Source organism: Zychaea mexicana (genome assembly GCF_025766255.1).
Source record: "Zychaea mexicana strain RSA 1403 chromosome Unknown BDB00scaffold_61, whole genome shotgun sequence".
Classification (NCBI taxonomy): Eukaryota; Fungi; Mucoromycota; class Mucoromycetes; order Mucorales; family Lichtheimiaceae; genus Zychaea; species Zychaea mexicana.
The window spans coordinates 222456-240505 of NW_026516724.1; the positions used below are offsets into that span (position 1 = coordinate 222456).

Genomic DNA, 18050 nt, shown 5'->3' on the forward strand with positions numbered 1-18050 from the left:
TTTGCTGTAATAAGCTTTCGTGATATCCCATGAGGTTGTATGCTGAAATACAATACAACTCGAGCAGATGCAACGTCGACCTTAATGTTGGAACATAGCCCGTTTTCTTAATATGTACAAAGTAGTCCATGCTGACAAGAAAGTATTCGACCACATGCATTCTGTAAATGAAATCACGCGCAGAAGAAAAGCAGTAAGCATCAATTTAAGCAATGCACCCTGCGGCAAGTATACTATGCATCTACCAAATATCCCGTAGCATGTACCTCGAGCTACAACTCAACGCATTTGCTTGTTTGCTTGTTTGTAGGGAACGGAGTTCATCCAGTTCTTCAGCACAAGGTAAAAGTGCTACTATCTTGTTGATGCCTTAGTCGCAGCACCACTTTTTGTCATCATACGCAATGTAGATAGATTTCATCCCATTGAGAAAAATAACGTCTAGTAGCGAATAAAAAATATAAAGCACCTATCTTGATGAACACTTTGTGTTCTTTACTTTCTCTTCCCTTACAAACCGGTTGTTTGTTTGACAACCAACGCATTTAGAGGGGGTAGATCTTTATAGTAGTATCATAAATATGTATTTCAAGTACATATGATACATAGACTACGTCATTTTCCATTTAACTGTGGAAGTCATCTATTACACTAAATTTTGCGTATGTAGTTAAGGAGCCATACATACTGTTGCTGCTAACAATAGAAAAAGCTGTCATTGTCCCAACACGGCTGTAGTGTTACAAAGAGCAGGTGCATTGGTCATGACATGGCGGTTTTTCGAATACAAGAGTATCTGTTTATATGATACTGTATATGATAGGCCCAACATCGTTGTTGTGATGGCACATCCCGTTGGATATGTACAAGGTGCAGTGTATTATGTAACTTGATGGAAACAAGAACTTTCAACAAGCCGGAAAAGTCGTTTGGTGTTTTTGTTATACATATTGTAAAGAATAGGTTGTTCATTATATTAGTGTAAAGGCATTCCATAAGAAAGAAGAAATAAGCAACAATAAGCGATATAAAAGTGTGAGTATATAAGAGAAAGAAATCGAAGAATCAGCAAATGTAGAAAAGAATAAGGGTAAATGTTTTGCTGAAGATAGAAGAAACTAAAGGGTCGTATAATAAGAGGATGGAGATAGAAGGGTTTCGTAGGTAGAAACATGAGTGAAGTAGAATAAAAAAGAGTATTTTTCTTTCTCTTTTTTTTTTAAAAACGATAAGAATGATAAGAGAAAAGGCGTAAAAGAAGGATAAAATATGTATAAAGAGAAAGCAAATGATATAGTTGTAATAAGAGTCGTTGTTGTTGTTTTTTGCTTAAGTCATCAAGGTCCGGTAAAAGGTTATTGTTGTTGAACATTCCGTCTGGCAAGCATACTTCTGATTCGCAAAGTTGAACCTGGACCACGCTGCTGAGAACCTTTGGCGGATGAGTTTGTCTTTGTCGTTGAAGAAGCAGCAGTCATTGACGGAGACTGTGGCGGTGTCGTCGTCGTCACTGCTGCTGCTGCTGCTGCGGTAGTTGAGGAAGAGAGGGAGGAAGGCGGTGCAGGAATAGCGCTCATACTGGATCTGACTGGTTTTTCCTTTGTTGCCTTGTGTGAGGTTAAGGAGGACGTGCGTACACGCGTTGCGCCCGAGCTGGCCCTCATGGATGCGCGCGCAGCTGCAGAGTGGCGGTGGATTTTCTTTGCAGCAGCGGCAGCAGCAGATGCTGCAGAAGGTGGAATAGGTGGCACAGGCGGTAGTTGTTGCTGAAACGATGGGACGGGTATAGCGGATTCAGTAGTAGGTGTTCCTGCATGGAGTGATGATGTACGGCTATGGGTGGGTCGAGAGTCAGTGGTGCGCGTCGACAAACTGTTGCGCATCGAAGCTCGTGTCGTGCTGGACGAAGAAGGTGTGGGCGAGCCCTTGGTAGAAGCATAGCCATCGAAAGACATGCGTGATGGGTGAACGGGAAGCTAATTTGTCACGTATCAAGTTGAGTTAATAGGTCATTGCACATGTATGGGGCAAAGAGGTAGAAGAAGGAGAAAACTCACGTTTTGAGCGATCAGAGCATCCTCGCGATCCAAGGTCTCAATAATGTCCTTTCCATCCACAATCATCGGCGCACCTCTTGCATATTGCTTCCACTGGGCGACGCTTTCCCTAATCTTATTCCCAAGCTAACATCCCGACCCCCACAAAAGAAGGTTAGCATTTAGCTTTCTATCCAGAACAACGACATATTTTCAAGGGGAGGGGGAGGGGGAGAGTATGAGATGCAGACAAGCAGATATAAAGAGAGATAAAGACAGGAGAAGGGGGACAACATAAAACTTTCTTTTCCCGTGATGGGGAGAGGTTCAAGCTTACCATTTTGATTTCCTCTGGTGCATTACGTCTTCTGCTGGCACTTCGAAGTAAAATCGTCCGGCGCTTCATATTGCTCTTTGCCGACAGCGCAATGGTCCTTGCTATATCGAGATCCACCTTGGCCTTTTGCAAAGCTTGAACATCATCTATTGCAAATACCATATGTCACGGGATCACTCAGAACACGCATCCCGACACACATGTGTGTGCCTACTAATCCCTTTCGTTCTTCTTCTTCTCTCTCTCTCTCTCTCTCTTTATCCCTTCTTTTCATCCAACACTCTCACTCCTCCTTCTTTAAAGAAGCTGTACAATACCAGTCGTTCCGATGCCTTCAAAGAATTTCGCAGAGTCCAATTCCAGATCTCGCAGTAATTCATTAAGTTGACGAAGAATATACTTAGTATCCGGCTTATATCGAATCCGTGTTGTAAATCTTGCCGACTATGCAGGTATTGTAGTTGTTATCAGCAACAGAGATATTAGGTCATGTGGCGTGAGAGGGATGATGTGACCCCAAACCCCAAAGCAAATAAAGATAAACAAAAGAGAAGGGTTTTTACTTACCATACGACGCTGTTCCGTTGAGTCATTGCTACTAGCCATAGAAGGCCGTCGTTGCTGTGGTCGCTTTGGAGTCGCTGCTGCTGATGGTGTATCATACAAACAACTTGCGGATTTTATAGCCGAATCCAACGTGGCTTCTGCATGCATCAACACGGACTCGTTCCGTTCGCCTGACAGACCCATATCCTTCAACATGGTCTCGATCTGCGTCGTCGTCGTATCGACATTGATAATAGCTTGGTTAGCTAATTCCAATTGCGCCACCAGTTCATTCAGTTCTGCTGTTTTGAGCGTCAAGATGGAACGTAAGTTGGCAATCGTTTGTGTGCCCTTATTTTATATATCACAAGACAGAGTACACATGTTACAGATATTTCGCTATTAATATTGCTACTATTAAACCTGCATCGACCCAGAACTCGTCTAAAATAGTTGTAGGTATTCTGTGTGTACAGACAATATTGTGAAACCCTATAAAGTACCGTACCTCGTCCAATTTACTCAAAAGTTGAATGACGGCCCTATCGCCTCCGTTGTAATCATCTTGCTGTTGCTTAATCGTAGTTGTCGTTGTGGGAGTTGTTGCAGCTGTTGCTACTTCGTTCTTTGTGGTGGTGGCACCAGTACCAATGAGTCCACCGGCCGTGTTTATAGCCAATTCCGACATGTTTTGATTTAGTGATAAAAAGAAAAGACTTGGTTCATATAAAGAAAAAAGAGGAAAAGAGAAAGAAAGAAAGATAAGGAAAGAGGAATATATATCGCTGTTTTTGCTGCTGTATTTGCTGCTTTGTAGTGTTGTTGTTGTTGTTGTTGTGTAAATTTGGGCTCCTGTCTAGAAGTAGGGATTTTAGACAGAAGCTCAAAGGGAGAGGTTACCGCAAAGAGGGAAAAAAAAAAGAGAAGCGTGCACGCAGGAGCTTATGATTGCGCTCTCTGTGCTGCTTTGTGGCGGCGGGGTAGAAAGGCTGAACTATATAGAGAGAGGCAGCAGCCTCTTTTTTTTTGTGTAACGATGCTGCACGTCATAGGCAAAGATCACGCTTCTTTAAGATGAAATCACAGGTTATTCTTTTATTTATGGTTTTTGTGGAGTGTTCTGTTTGCAGGGTGGTGGTATAGGTGTGTCAGGATCAATGGGAGCGTGCAAGACCCTTCCGACCTTGTAATAGGTATGATGATTTTCATAGAAGCTTTTCCAGCCTTGGACACCCTGATTTTGGGATTTAAGAAGCATGTTTACCAGTTAGCATAGCAACATATCTTCTGATACGCCTCCACTCCTTTTCTTTATTCTTTCCACTTGTATCCTTCTGTGTGTGTGCGTCTTTGGGAGGTGGGGGTGGTGGTGTTTTGCGGTGTGGTTTGTTTTACTATTCACTCTAAAATAACAGTACCTTGAGTTGTGCCTCTGAAAAGCCACGAAGGTCATGCGTTAAGTGTTCCTTAAAGCAGCCGGTCACATACGCTCGAGCTGCATCTCTCCCTGCAAAATGATTGTAGCTTCCTCCATAACCATACCATCCAAGACCGGCCGATACGTCAAACACATCGCCGCTAGTAGGTAAAAAAGGTGTGGTATAACAATGACATCAGTTAGCGTCCATGCATAGTAAAATATTTCCAGCCTCGTAGCATATCGGATATGCATGAACATACTCCACAGCAAGGTAAATAGGTAAGTTTGGGTTACTGCCATCATAGCGTGCAAGTTGCTCTTCACTAAACACAAGTTCTTTTCTCTATATGAAACAACAGTAAGTTATATGCACGAATTACAATTCATCTCGATCTCCTATTCAACTGTAACTAGACTAGAGAGACGACCGTGTTGGGGAAGAACATTCGACGCTATGAGAAGAATGTCCTAATGTCTACTACATATTTACCGGAATGTACGTGTTAATATTCGTCCATTTTCCACGGTAGCCCCAGGTCCACGATTCCGTGATTAGGTACGAGGCACCAAAAAACAAAATCACGATCCACACCAGACCCATCAAGATGTTGCTTAAAACAGACGACGATCGCTGTTGCTGTTTTAACGTCTTGGAATCATCTTTTTCAGCCTGATCCGAAGCAGGTTTTGATGTAGGCTCGTCTGTTTGTGGTTTTCGGCGTTGCTGCAGATTTGACATTTTGTTTGACAGATGAGTCGGAAGAAAGAAAAGAAAGCCAGGACCAAGAAGGCTGCGACACGTCGTATGACAAGCGGGAATTGAAGCTTGCACACAGTAAAAAATGACAACACGCATATTTCACCTTGTATCCATCGTCGTCTTCTGCTTCTGGTATGCGAGACACGACCTTTGTTTCTTGCTGTCATCGAGGCTGGCCTTGCTGTTGCTGGGTAATTTGCCTCTCATCATCTTATTGATTCAGCCTTCACTTAAATAAGACCTGGATACTTTGTCCATGGCTACTTTAAACTCCTGAGTCTCAAACACTCGCGACGAAATGTATGGTGCGCAGTAAGGATCAAACGATGCGAAATCCGGTTGACAGGCCTATTTTTTTGTTCTTTTTGGGTCTCATGAAATTTTAATTGGTTGCGCTGAATGCTAGGTCGAGCACTGACATGTCAGATTATGAAAACGTTATATTTTGGCAAGGCTGCTCTGTGGAAGAGCTTTGACACAGTAACAAAGTGGTATCATATAAAATAATAACATCTCATATTTTCCACTACTTCTCTCTACGTATTTAGTCGTTTCTTTTTAACCATTACTATTATTGGATGTACAAGTTGACTTTTATCACAATTTATGAATCATTACCCCGTACATATTTATATACAGCCCGATTCCCGTAGAAAAATTATGACCCGATTATTAGCATGGAAAAATACAGACGTTTCTACTCTTTTTTATCCAGCTTCGCGCGGAGACAGCTGAGCACCAGGACTGGTGTCACGTCTTGAATCGCTGAAAAGCGGGTGAGAGGATGTAGGTGGGTGCACGTGATCGGGAAAAGGGGGGGATAGGGGTGCTATTTGCAGACATAGCCTTTGTCATCCCTATCACAGCAATGTTGAATCCGCCTACTGCATCGCGATTGAACGTACTTTGGCTGCGACTGGGACACGTAAGATTCGTGCACTTGAGAGCGCCGTTGGCCGGTCGCAACTTTCCATCCTCGCCACGGTATTTTTGCAGTGTTGTTGGCTCGTGGCAGTATGGGCAAGTCTTGCTGGACCGGTACTCGTCAGTGATGCACAGATGGCTGTTTTCCGGTGCGTCCAGTTCTTGCTTTAATTTTTTGCTTGCACCTTGTTGGTGCTTCTTGAACCTTTTGTTGCCGGCCCGCCACGAACCAAAGAAATGCAATGTGGGTTTGATCCCAGGTAGGCGCCAAGCCGAAGCTAATTTGCTGTGGTATATTTTATGACGCAGCTCACGAGTGCGACCTTCCTTATACCGTCTATCTGCATCGTCGATACCCTTCCTTTTGAAGATCTCGCGCCGTTTTTGGTGTTTCGTTGCAAATGTTGCAGAGTTTTTCTTCTTCGACGTGTAAGTATGTGGTTTAGGCAAGGGAGTTGGCAACGATATTGATGATTGCTGTGGTATGCCTTGTTCTTGCGTTGTTGCTGATGACGATGCAAAAGATGGTGGCAATGGTGCAATTAGTCCATCGGTGTATTGCTGTATGGTATTAAAGATGTGAGTGGTAGTCGTTAATACAGCAGTAGCAGCGACGACATGTCCTGGGTCGATACCAGCCACAGCCAATGGATTGTTGTTTTGCAGAGATTCGAGAATGGTCTTTTGGACAGTTGACTAAACAAATTATCAAATAACCGCAAGCATATTAATTACTTTCTCGTCGATGCCATGTGCGTAGTATAGAACAAGTTAACTTGACCATACCTCGATCTTATCGTCAGGGACAATTCCCTTGGCCACGTCCTTGCCGATACAATGCATTTCTGCGACGTACAACTGCGACCTTGCGTCAGCAAGTTGCCTGCGGGTTTGCGCACGTCTGCTTCTACATGGCGGATTGCAGCTCTTGCAGCCTGAAGCTCTTGATATAGCTCAGGATCCCAAGCTTCCTTCATCTTGGTCCGACGACGGAACTGTCTTCCAATGTCGACGCGCTTCTCTTCAAGAGTCCCACATTCTTTTAGTAAGCCAGGTAGTCGACTTGCCAATCTGCGGATCCTCTGCCCCAAATTAGTCTTGAGTTCTTCAATATCTGCCTTGTCTTCCTTCTGTGCTGCATGTCGTTTCCTTGGCCGCCGTTCCTCATCTTGACTTTTTCGCTTGCGACGCTGCGCTTTTTGCTTTTTCTTCTTACGTGCCTTCGCTGATCTGTTCTTTCCAGACAATCCCGCTCCCGCTCGCCCTTTTCCTTTCGATCGAGACGCTTGTCCTTTGCTTGCGACTTTAGCCACACTTGTACCCTCATCGCTTCCAATATTGCTGTCGTCATCACCGGAGGAGTTGTCCTGCTCTTTTTCTTTTGCGGTCTCCTTGTCCCGCCGCTCAGAGTCGCCAGTCGTGACAGTTCTAGTACCAAGCACCCGCACTGTATGGCGATTGACAAACGTAACGCGGTACGCAAGAGTCAATTTCTTGGATTCCATGGCTTGTTGGATCTTGGGAAGCTTGAAAAATGCACCGAAAACATCGCGCTTGCGCCTCCAGTCGACTGCCTCCCTTTTGCTTGTAATCTCCCCTTTTGGTGTCTCAGCTGGGATCTTGAAATCCCCCGAGAAAAGGGTGTACAAAACGTCGGTTGATATATGCAGGGATTGGTCTTTTTCATCGACAGAAGGGAAGGTGGCCCATTGGTTCTGTTGAGGACCGATCAAAGCTACAGCTGTGTTGGTGATGTATGCAAGTGGCGCACATTGATGGATCGTCAGGCTGTCCTTGTCATCGGTATCGTCGTCGTCATTGTCATCACTTGCCTCTGGCATGTAATACGGTCTAAGAGCATTGCAAATATGAGCAGCAGCTTTACATTCACTATGCGCAAGGTTTGTCCCTTGAAAAGCAGCATCTTTGATGGTCTGTGCGCTGACGTCTTCCGTGGCCTTGTCCAGTAATCTCTTGATTATTGATACCAACGCTCGGATCTTTCGAGTACTCGTTTCAGCGTCTTCCGATGTTGCTGCTTCGTCGTCTTCTTACTGCTCATCTGCAGTGCAGACTTTAAAGGGGTTCGATTGCTGGACAGCAGAACGAAGCGACCGTGTCACTTTTTGCGTTTTTTTAATGGAGTCTGTTCCTTTGTTGGTACCAGTAGATGAGCTTGAGAACCTGTCGACCTTTACGAAAAGAAGGCACATCAGACACTATTCAAGTATCGTAACAGACGCAGTAGATCAATAAGTGTAGATCATTAACTTCGCCTTCCACTCCTGCGTTTTCAGCAATAGCTTATCGGTGACTTCTTTGCTCCTCTCTCGTACGATGGCCCATGTGAGTTCTTTGATGTAGTAATGCATAGTGTCAATGGCATGTTTTTTGGAGACAGATGCTTTGGTTTCCGCTTGTGCGTTGTTCTGCTCTTTGGCAGCTTTCTTCAGTTCAAAATATTGCGAACGCTTTTCAAGGAACGCAGACAGACGTTTTGGGGCCAAAATTGTACGTAATAGCAAGGTAGACACAATGCGAAGGTCCCGATCATGTCTTTTGCGTGTCCATAGATTGTGAGCACTAGTAACAAATTCCCACAACCCACAACCCATTGTTCATCGCACCGTTGAAGAGAAAGTCGTCCTGCTTTGTGACATATCCAGACTCGGCGATAGCAGCTCGGATGTCTTTGAATATGGGTGCTTCTTTGTTTTCGCATACACTCGACCCAACGCAACCTGTCAATAATATACAGACATAGTCATATAATTTTAGCAAAGCAGATTAGCGAACAAAACTGCACTGAGAAATAATTAAAAAAATTAAAAATTAAAATATATTTATTACCCAGAAAGTTATATCCAAGTATTCCTTACTATCTTTTATATTAATAGCATATAAATTGTTATATTTACTTCAAATTATACATATTTACAATTTTTTATTTATTTATAAAAATAATTTAATTTCTAAAATTTTATATATTAATAGTTTTCATTATATCTAAAAAAAATAAAAATAATATAAATTAGTGATTGAATGGGAATTTTTTTTTAAAATTGGAAAATAAATTGTTAAAAAGAATATAATTATTTCTCACTGTTCTCAAATAAACACAACCTCGTGAACTTACCAGACAAAAGATTTGAGAAATGCTCAAAAGTATAGACACGTGCAGCTTGTAAGGCATCTATATTTGCTGGTATAGATGCGACATCGATGGCGGTTGGACAATCTTAGGGAAGGTGTTTCTTGAAGTTGAATCCCGGTACCAGTGCTTTAAAGTCAAATGATACTTGCTGCGTTGGGATACCACAACAACGAGCAGCTTCCCCAGAGGTGATCAGATTGGTCAGTATTTCAGTAGCACTTGACAGCGGAGTACATCCATTATAGGTCTCATATAAATTTCAAACTCAATTACTTATAAATTTTTTTTTGAATTTTCTATCTAAAAATAAAAATAGTTGAAAACAGATGATTGAAAACTTTATAGAAAATATCTTTAAAATACGAAATGTTTATAGAAAGTTACCATATATTAAAGAAAGCTTTTGATAATGAAGTTGATGGAATAAATTATTTACTAGATAATAAATATATTAAAAAAGAGATATATGTGATAAATGTAAAAATAATAATATTAAATTTAATTATAAGCGAAAATTATATGTTTGTAATTATTATAAATGTAGGAAAACATACTCACCATTTAAAGATACAATATTTTCAAAAATGAAGCTACCAATTCATTACCAATTACATATTTTATATGAATTTTTAAAAAAAAACACCAATAACTAGTATTTCTAAAAGTTTAAGTATTGATCATAAAATAGCTATAAAATATCATAAAATTTTTAGAAAAATATTGATAACAATATAAAGATTGATAAAATTGGAGGTAGAAATTCAATAGTAGAAATATATGAAACGAAGATTGCCAAAAGAAAATATCATAAAGGCCATAAAGTTGAAGGAGCATGGGTAATTGGTGGCATTGACAGATCTAGATTAAAAAATAAAATTAAAAATGAAAATAAGAAATCTTTTTTCATACTAATTAATATTAGAAATAGTGAAAGTATAAATAAAATCATTAAGAAATATGTTAAAAAAGGAACAACAATATACACTGACTGTTGGAAAGGTTATAATAATTTAAAAATATAGGGTATAAACATAAAACAGTAAATCATAAAAAATATTTTAAAGATCCAATTACCAAAGTTCATACAAATGGAATTGAAGGTACTTGGAGTGGATTAAAAAGAAGCATTAATATAAGAAATTGAACAAAAAATGGTATAGAATTACATTTAAAAGAATACTAATGGAGAAAAAGATATAAAGAATATGATATATAAAAAAAGTTTCTAAAAATATAAAAATAATTAAAAATTGAATTTATATATATATTAAAATAAACTTTTAGACTTTATTAAACTACATCTAAAAATACATTTCAAATGGAAGATTTTATTGATGAATCATTTAAACATAATATCAAAAGAAATTTAGTAATTAAAGAAATGAAAAAATATAATATAAGAGAATATAAAATTAAACAAAATAATGGATTTTTTGAGATATTTATAAATTTTAATGGGTCTTTAGATAATTATAAAAAAGTATATTCTTTTAAAACATATAATAAAGTTCAAAGTATTGATAGAAAAAGATTAAAAAGAAAAGCAAATAATGATGATATTAATAAATTAGAAAAAAATATTAAAAAGATTAAATTATAAATATCTGCCCTTGGTAAAGATATAAAACTTACTGGTAGGATGGATGGCAAAAATAGAAAAAAAATTGTTGAATAATATCAATCACATGATATAAAACCTGTCTTCTATATAACCCCTTGACAGCTGATTAAGGCAGCGACCAACTCGATCTTGTTCGCTCAGAATAGTTTGTAGAAATAGTTCATAATCTATTTCGTTACGAAGGATCGCCCACAAAGCTGAAGGTAATGGTCTCGTGGAGCTTTGTTGTTTTTGTGTCACTGTCACCTTCAATGGCCTCCTCCTCCTCCTTGTCATTGTCATCCCCATCTTTGCCTTCTTCGTCTCCTTTGTTGCCACTGCTGCTGCCACTGCCACTGCCACTGCTTGTATTATGATATCCCAGAATGTCATCCCAGCTGCTGATTTCAAGATAGTGTCAGACTTCTTCAAACAGTTGATTGCCTTCTTCTTTGTATGCATTGATATGATCGAAACTCTTGTACGATTTCAATCGGTTAGCGAACCAATTAACCGCCACTTGTAGTTTTGGATAGTTTTGTAAGACACATTGCTGAATTGTGTCTAAAATGCCTTTGGGCAAAGTTTTCTGGCTGTTATGCTTCTTTTGTAACTTGTCAAAATCACTCAAAGTGGCCGCAGCAGTTGGTGATGCGTCCAAAGCTTCTTCCATCTCCTTGCGAAGATGATACCGGATACCCTCGATGAAAAAGGCAATGATGTCATCCTTGCTGTATTCGGTTCTACGAGTGGTATCTGGCGTTTGTTTTTCGTCGTTGACATCTGCCAACGTTGCTGCTGATCTTGGTGATGGTGCTGGTGCTTAGAGCTTGACTTTTCTATCCTTGGGTATCTGAATAGTTGAAATCAGAGTTTAGATGGTATGCTCTTTCAACCAGGCAGTGTAATAACACATGGCACTCCCTTTGCCCTCTCCACGTAGAGAAGGCTAACCTTATGTTCTGGCGTATTTTGTAGTTCAAACCATTCTCCACGAGTGCTCGAGTAGGAGTCTTGATGATGTAACATAGCCACAGTGTTTTTCCCTGACGGATTTATGATACGTGCTTGTTTTCTTGTAGAGAAGTAATAGACGCATAAGTCAAAAATCAGAGCTAGTGCCACCAAAAGTGCCAATCCTGTGAGGACGACTCCCTTGCCTTTGACCTAACGCAAGTACACATCAAAATTCGTGTCGAGGTCGCTATTCAGTATGCTTTTGAGTTTTGAGTTGTTCATCGGTTGCAGGCCGTGTCTCTTGAGTTCTTTTTTGATTTTGGTCAAGTTTTCAACGCCTGGCACAAAATCATAAAGTTGGTTATAACCGTCGTCTAATCTCTTCTGCGTCAAAGTGGTGGGTTCACGCCGTAGCTCCTCGTTCATGTAAAAACTGATTTTTGCTGTGTAACTTGCTGTTCTCATTTTTTCAAGTGTTTTAGCTCACTTATAGGAATAAATGCTCGGTACGATGAGGATTTGTGGTGGGTTCAGTAGTTGGTATTGTCATTAGAGTATAGAGATTGAGGTAGAAGGCAGACGCGAAAGCAAACCAAGCATGAAGGGGCATTTTGATAAGGTTGGGAAGCTGCTCACGCTATATGAGCATCATTAAGAAATAATAAACTTTAAAGTTAATATCATAAAAAGATATTTCATTATGTAATTATTAATTATTTTATAATTTCTAATTACTATTAAATCTTTAATTACAAAAAAAAAGTTATTTTTCATAAATGTTTTATCTATAAAGAATATATCCTTAGAAGATACATCATTGTAAATTCTGCCAAGACAAAAACTAAAGCTTCTTATGGAGAATTTAGAACCTTTTTCTCTAGAGAAAAAGAACCACAAAAAGAGTCACTCCATAAGTTAAGAACTTACGAGTTTTTTTGAGGTTCAACAATGCTCATATAATAGTAAACCATTATATGAACATCATTGAGGAGCAAGTGATTACCATCACTTAGAATCCTCATTACTATTCCGGGGATTAAAAGCTAAAGGTTTTTAAAAAGGAAAGGAAAGGTTAAATATTATATATTTTAAGGTTATTTTTTTATAAGATATATCATTTAAATGTTTTATTAATAAAAAGATATAAAAAAGAAAATAAATAACAATAAAAGATAATCATTAAAAGTTTTTTCTATATGTTCAGCTAGGCATCCAGCCTAAAGGGACCCTCTATCAGCTTCACAAATATCTTTAAAATAATTATCCTTTAATATTTATCTTTTAAATGTTTTATCTATAAAAGATATAAAAAAGAAATAAGAAATAATAAGATTTTATCCTATTCCCATTATCCATTTCCATTCCCAAAAAATATTATTATTTTAAAAAGTTAAAAAAAAATATGAAACAATAAAAGATTTACCCCTTAAATGTTTCATCCTAAAATATTATATCATTTTAATGTTTAATCATTATATTATATTTTTAACGTATTATTTATGAAAAGTCAAATATTTGAAAAGCTTTTTCTTTAACATTAATTTTTTCACATTTAAAAGATAAACCCCAATTATTTTTACTTATATAAAAACCTGTTATTATAAAAGATACATCACATAAAAATGGTTTATCAATATAAAGTTTTAAGTTTTCAGGATTATTATTACATAAAAAAGTTATCTCTTTCTTTAAATCAATTGTTAGTAAAGGTGAATTCTTTCCCTCAAAGATTCTTGATATAAATTTTTTATTTTTAAATAAAGCATTATCTTTATATTTATTTTTAATATATATTTCTAAATCAATAATAAAAGATAAAAGTTTATCCAATTTTTCATTAAAGGATTTCTTCATACTTAATTGAAAGTTATAACTATCTTTATCTGTACTTTTATCTTTTAAATATTATACCAAAAGGAACCCTTAATAAAGGTATTTTTATTAATAAAGTTTTCTCATTATATTTTATCTTTATAAAATCTTTATCATTAATAAAAGATAAACAATCTATGTCTATGTTTTCTATTATAAAGAAAATTCAATTTTAAAGAGTTATGAAAAAAAGTTTATTCTTTAATAATAGACCCTTTTTAAAAAGATATACAATTTCGGATAAATGTTTAACCATTATAAAGATATATATGAGCATCATTAAGAAATAATAAACTTTAAAGTTAATATCATAAAAAGATATTTCATTATATAATTATTAATTATTTTATAATTTCTAATTACTATTAAATCTTTAATTACAAAAAAAAAGTATTTTTCATAAATGTTTTATCTATAAAGAATTTATCCTTAGAAGATACATCATTGAAAGTTATGCCAAGACAAAAACTAAAGTTTTTTATGGAGAATTTAGAACCTTTTTCTTTAGAGAAAAGTTAAGAACTTACGAGTTTTTTTGAGGTTCAACAATGCTCTATGGTTGGGTTCTGATTGGTCCACTTTTTTTATGCAGCAAAACGTGCCACAACAATGCAAACAGTACTCGCTTTCTTTTTTGATCAAAATCTTAGTACTTGCGATGAAAAGCAAGAATTTTAAAGATGAAAATAGTAGCTGTTATATACTCCAGAAGGTGAAGACAGCAGTAAATGCTAATGAAAAAGGTGGACATATTGGTATTATTATTCTGTCAGTTGTTGTCTTTACTGCTGCTTTTGAGTTTACAGCCATTGATGCCTGCTTAAAAGTTATCGAACACGTGTTAGTTTTCATGTTTATTGTGAATAAAATCCGCTTCCGACCACGCGGTGGATCAGGAATGGGGCGTTCTGTATCATACGTGGGAATAATTTATTAACGAATGAAGGGTTTGAATTGAGTGTGATCGGATTAACCATCGATGTAAGAAGTGTCTAGAAATTGAGATATATGATCTTTGAAACGATCGATTATGGTGTACTGGTGGTGAAGAAGAAGTTACGGAGAAGAAGGGGATTGTTGGATGGTGTTCAGAATTAAAATCATGCACTGAGCATGTTGCAGTAAACGCCGGGCATGATGGTCTTGCGATTCTGTGATAGGATGGAGGTTCGCTTGAACGCCGGCGCTGTGTGTAAGGGAAGGTGATGGGGAGGTTGTTTGGACAGCCTTGCTGATAGTCCGTGGTGGTGATGGTGGAGTAGATTGAGGTTGAGACGGAATGCTGTTGGCGGAAGCGGTGGCTCTTGCAATGTGACAACAACTGGAGGTGTCTGCGTCTAATACGGATGAAAAAGTGTATAACTTAGGTGTTATATTGGCGATGTCAGTTGTTGGACGTGTAAAACCTTCGAAAAAAAGGTCCAGAAGTCACTGTGTTCGTCTTGGTGGACCAATAATTGCAAGTCACCCCAGGACAAAGTAGGTTGAGAGTACTTTTTGATGTAGTAAGGGTCGTTGCGTAAGCGTTAGGTTTTGCAAAGGTGTTCTTTTGAGGAGTTACTGGCACACTAAGAAAACATTTAGGCTGTGAGAGTTATGTGGGTTTTTGAAGTCGACTCTTTGTTTGGAAGGTGGAATGTCGTCCTATGTAAAGAAAGTTAAAAGATGGAAAAAGTTTCGTTGAAACACTTGAAGGCGTGCTATACTCCGAATATCTACGTTATAGGCAAGGGTCTTTGGTGAGAGAATAATTACATGAATGGTGCACTATTGGAGCTGTAAATTGTTTTGGTTGAAACAACGATAAGCACGCATGGGACTAGCTAGTGTAGATGTGGTGGCGTAACGGTTTATTGTAATTTTGATTGGAAGAAGCTCAGCGAGAGAAACGAAACCACAAGGGTAAACGATGAATGAATAACGACATTTAAGTGCCAGCGTTTGATATTGTGATAGAACGGGAAACAAAAATTTGGGCGAGTTGTGTGTTGGATGCTGAAAGTGCTGCATATCTCAAACATAAATGCTTTTTATCGCAACATTTCAAGAAAATGATTATCTGTTATTGTGCGCTGTGTCACCTCTTTCCATTCTTGTGGCCTCAGCATCAGTAGGTATTTCCGTTTTGTGCGTCAAAATTTCATAACACGATTCTGTCTTTCAGCAATAAACAAGTCAACATGACATTGGAAACGCTAACATGAAATCTTGTAAAAACAAATTCTTTATTGATCTCTCTACCCACAGTCTTCTTTTTAAAAACAAGAGAGGAAAAAGGATGTAGGGCCGGCCATTATTTTTTTACCTGCAGTGACTAAGGTATACCATCATGGTAACAATTGACTACTTAATTGTTTTATTTTTATTTTTTTGACGTAATACAATATTACGAATTCGAAAAGATGTTGGATGCAGTGCATCATAACAAATGAACATGCTCAATACACCAATGCAGTTCCAGTTTACTCCTTCCCTGACATTTGAAATTCATTTCTATTAAATCACCGAAAGGTGTGATGGACAGACAGACAAACCAATTTCTAAAGGCGTTTTTTACACTCCGTTATAGCACGCCTAAAAAGTGACTCAAGAAATCCGCCTCTCCAGATTCATTCACGTACACACTCAACACGCACCTTATAACAAATTATTGAGAAATGATACTTACTCCAGATTAGATCCGCGCCCTATGATACTGCCAAAGAGTAGTGACATTAGACCCCAGGAAACCAAACACAAAAGCTTTAGAAATATCATATATTAGGCTCTATCATTGCGCGGCCAAAGTAAATATGTATGAAAGAGAGAGAAAACTATACAAGAGGATAAGTCGAATAAAGAATATATACCAAAGGTCAATGGAATTCTATAAGCTGATGTACAGTAGAGTATGATAATGGCAAATACAATAGATGTAGATACAATAGACATAGGGTAAATGATGTACATCTATAACAAACAACCGCACGAAACCTTCTATACAATTTACCAGTATATACACGCCCTCATGAACCAGTATCTCGGTTGTTCAAAGGTACTGACTACTGTCTCTTCCCGTATACAGACAAGGCTGTAAAAAAAACGAGATAACAAAACCATCAGAAAGCTCCTAGACGGAAAGAAAAGATACCAGTACTTTAGAATGCTGCGCACTCTCCTGTACACATATTCGACACGTCAGTCCAATCCATTTCCATCCTTGCTTACTCTCTGCCTCCACGTTCATGGTATATACCTACATACTGCTAGTTGAACATGTTGGATGGAAATATTCGAGACCCTTAGTGGTGACACGTCACTCAAGAGAGCCTTTTTGGTAGAAAAGATATTGAAAAGCTGCTACACCGGATCCAGGCGTTTGACATGTTAGAACCTTTTTTAACCCGCCCACGCTCGAAGTTGCTTTACATTATTTGCTAAGCTATGCTCAAAGAAATTCACATAAATCATTACGATTGACGGTAGTTGGTATGTATATTCAATGCTTAAAGCAAAAGCTCCTGTTACATCTTATCTGCTCTAGCATCTACACTACTTTGACGCATCATGTCCACGAGTTGCAACAATGATATGATAACAGCAACGAAGGTATCTTATGTTTTACTGATTCGATTTAGTGCATCTAGTGCTGTTGCAGAAATATTCTTCTTTTGACTTTAAGCTCAAATATCATTTTGGCAGTTGTTGGTCTACTCACTTTGTTACCAATGCCGCATAATGCAGCTAAATTTTAGATTAGCGACACATATACTTGCAAGGCTCCTTCCTATTTAGATTCTCCATAACATGCTGCAGCATGGCATTAATCGCTTATACTTCTTTGTTAGCATGTAGACAAAGTAAAGAATCCGTTGTATGTCTGTACTGTGAGCAAAATTGCGCTTCGTGTATTAAAATAACTTACTAGAAATCCAATCGGTCTTGGCAACGAAAGTTATAAAAAAACCTAACTGTAAATATATGTGTGTGTGCATGTGCTTTCTTGATTTTCGACATGTTGAGTATTGGCTCACTAATCGTTTCCCTTTGTTCACCAGGCTTTTTTATTCGATGCGGGTTTATTTTTTCCGACGTGCATTTCTCGCCTTGTATTTGGAAATTTGATATATTAGGAGGTATCATACAGTCGGCACAAATTTAGGCACAGCTTCATCTTAAATTCAGCTATCACTGGCCACATGTTAATAATGACCAATGGGTCGGTGTCTTGCTTGATGCGCCGTAGTAGGAGAAGGCATCCTAACATATCAGTACCCATGGTGTTCCGTGCTTGATTTTGCCGTCGCGTTCACTGCCATTTGTCAAGTATTTCACCGCCAAACAGGGGTTTAAAATACAGTAGTCAAATTGGTTTGGTGTTGAGCCGTTTGCATTGTTGTTGTTGTTGTTGTTGTTGTTGTTGTTGTCGGACATGGCTCTTTCCGCTATTGATCACGACCAGCCA

At 38.1% G+C, this 18050-nt stretch overlaps 4 protein-coding genes across 4 annotated transcripts; all 4 read right to left on the minus strand.

The window, feature by feature from the left end:
• Positions 1–1355: 1355 nt before the first annotated feature.
• BDB00DRAFT_789751 (uncharacterized protein) lies at positions 1356–3607 on the minus strand (the record flags this gene model as incomplete). The annotated part of the gene is made up of 6 exons (XM_053120897.1): positions 1356–1976; positions 2058–2150; positions 2374–2519; positions 2691–2817; positions 2941–3270; positions 3428–3607. The coding sequence occupies 6 exons, from the start codon at positions 3605–3607 to the stop codon at positions 1356–1358; spliced, it is 1497 nt and encodes a 498-aa protein (XP_052977485.1).
• A 411-nt stretch (positions 3608–4018) lies between these two features.
• On the minus strand, positions 4019–5078 carry BDB00DRAFT_767484 (cytochrome b5-like heme/steroid binding domain-containing protein; the record flags this gene model as incomplete). The annotated part of the gene is made up of 4 exons (XM_053119672.1): positions 4019–4153; positions 4338–4497; positions 4600–4682; positions 4830–5078. The coding sequence occupies 4 exons, from the start codon at positions 5076–5078 to the stop codon at positions 4019–4021; spliced, it is 627 nt and encodes a 208-aa protein (XP_052977486.1).
• A 728-nt stretch (positions 5079–5806) lies between these two features.
• Positions 5807–8638, minus strand: BDB00DRAFT_914590 (uncharacterized protein; the record flags this gene model as incomplete). The annotated part of the gene is made up of 6 exons (XM_053128689.1): positions 5807–5928; positions 6005–6719; positions 6810–6881; positions 6935–7874; positions 8079–8242; positions 8360–8638. 6 exons carry the CDS (start codon positions 8636–8638, stop codon positions 5807–5809), a joined length of 2292 nt encoding a protein of 763 aa, XP_052977487.1.
• Positions 8639–10973: 2335 nt separating this feature from the next.
• Positions 10974–12160, minus strand: BDB00DRAFT_874615 (uncharacterized protein; the record flags this gene model as incomplete). Its single annotated transcript, XM_053127240.1, has 3 exons — positions 10974–11175; positions 11263–11580; positions 11958–12160. The coding sequence occupies 3 exons, from the start codon at positions 12158–12160 to the stop codon at positions 10974–10976; spliced, it is 723 nt and encodes a 240-aa protein (XP_052977488.1).
• Positions 12161–18050: the final 5890 nt, after the last annotated feature.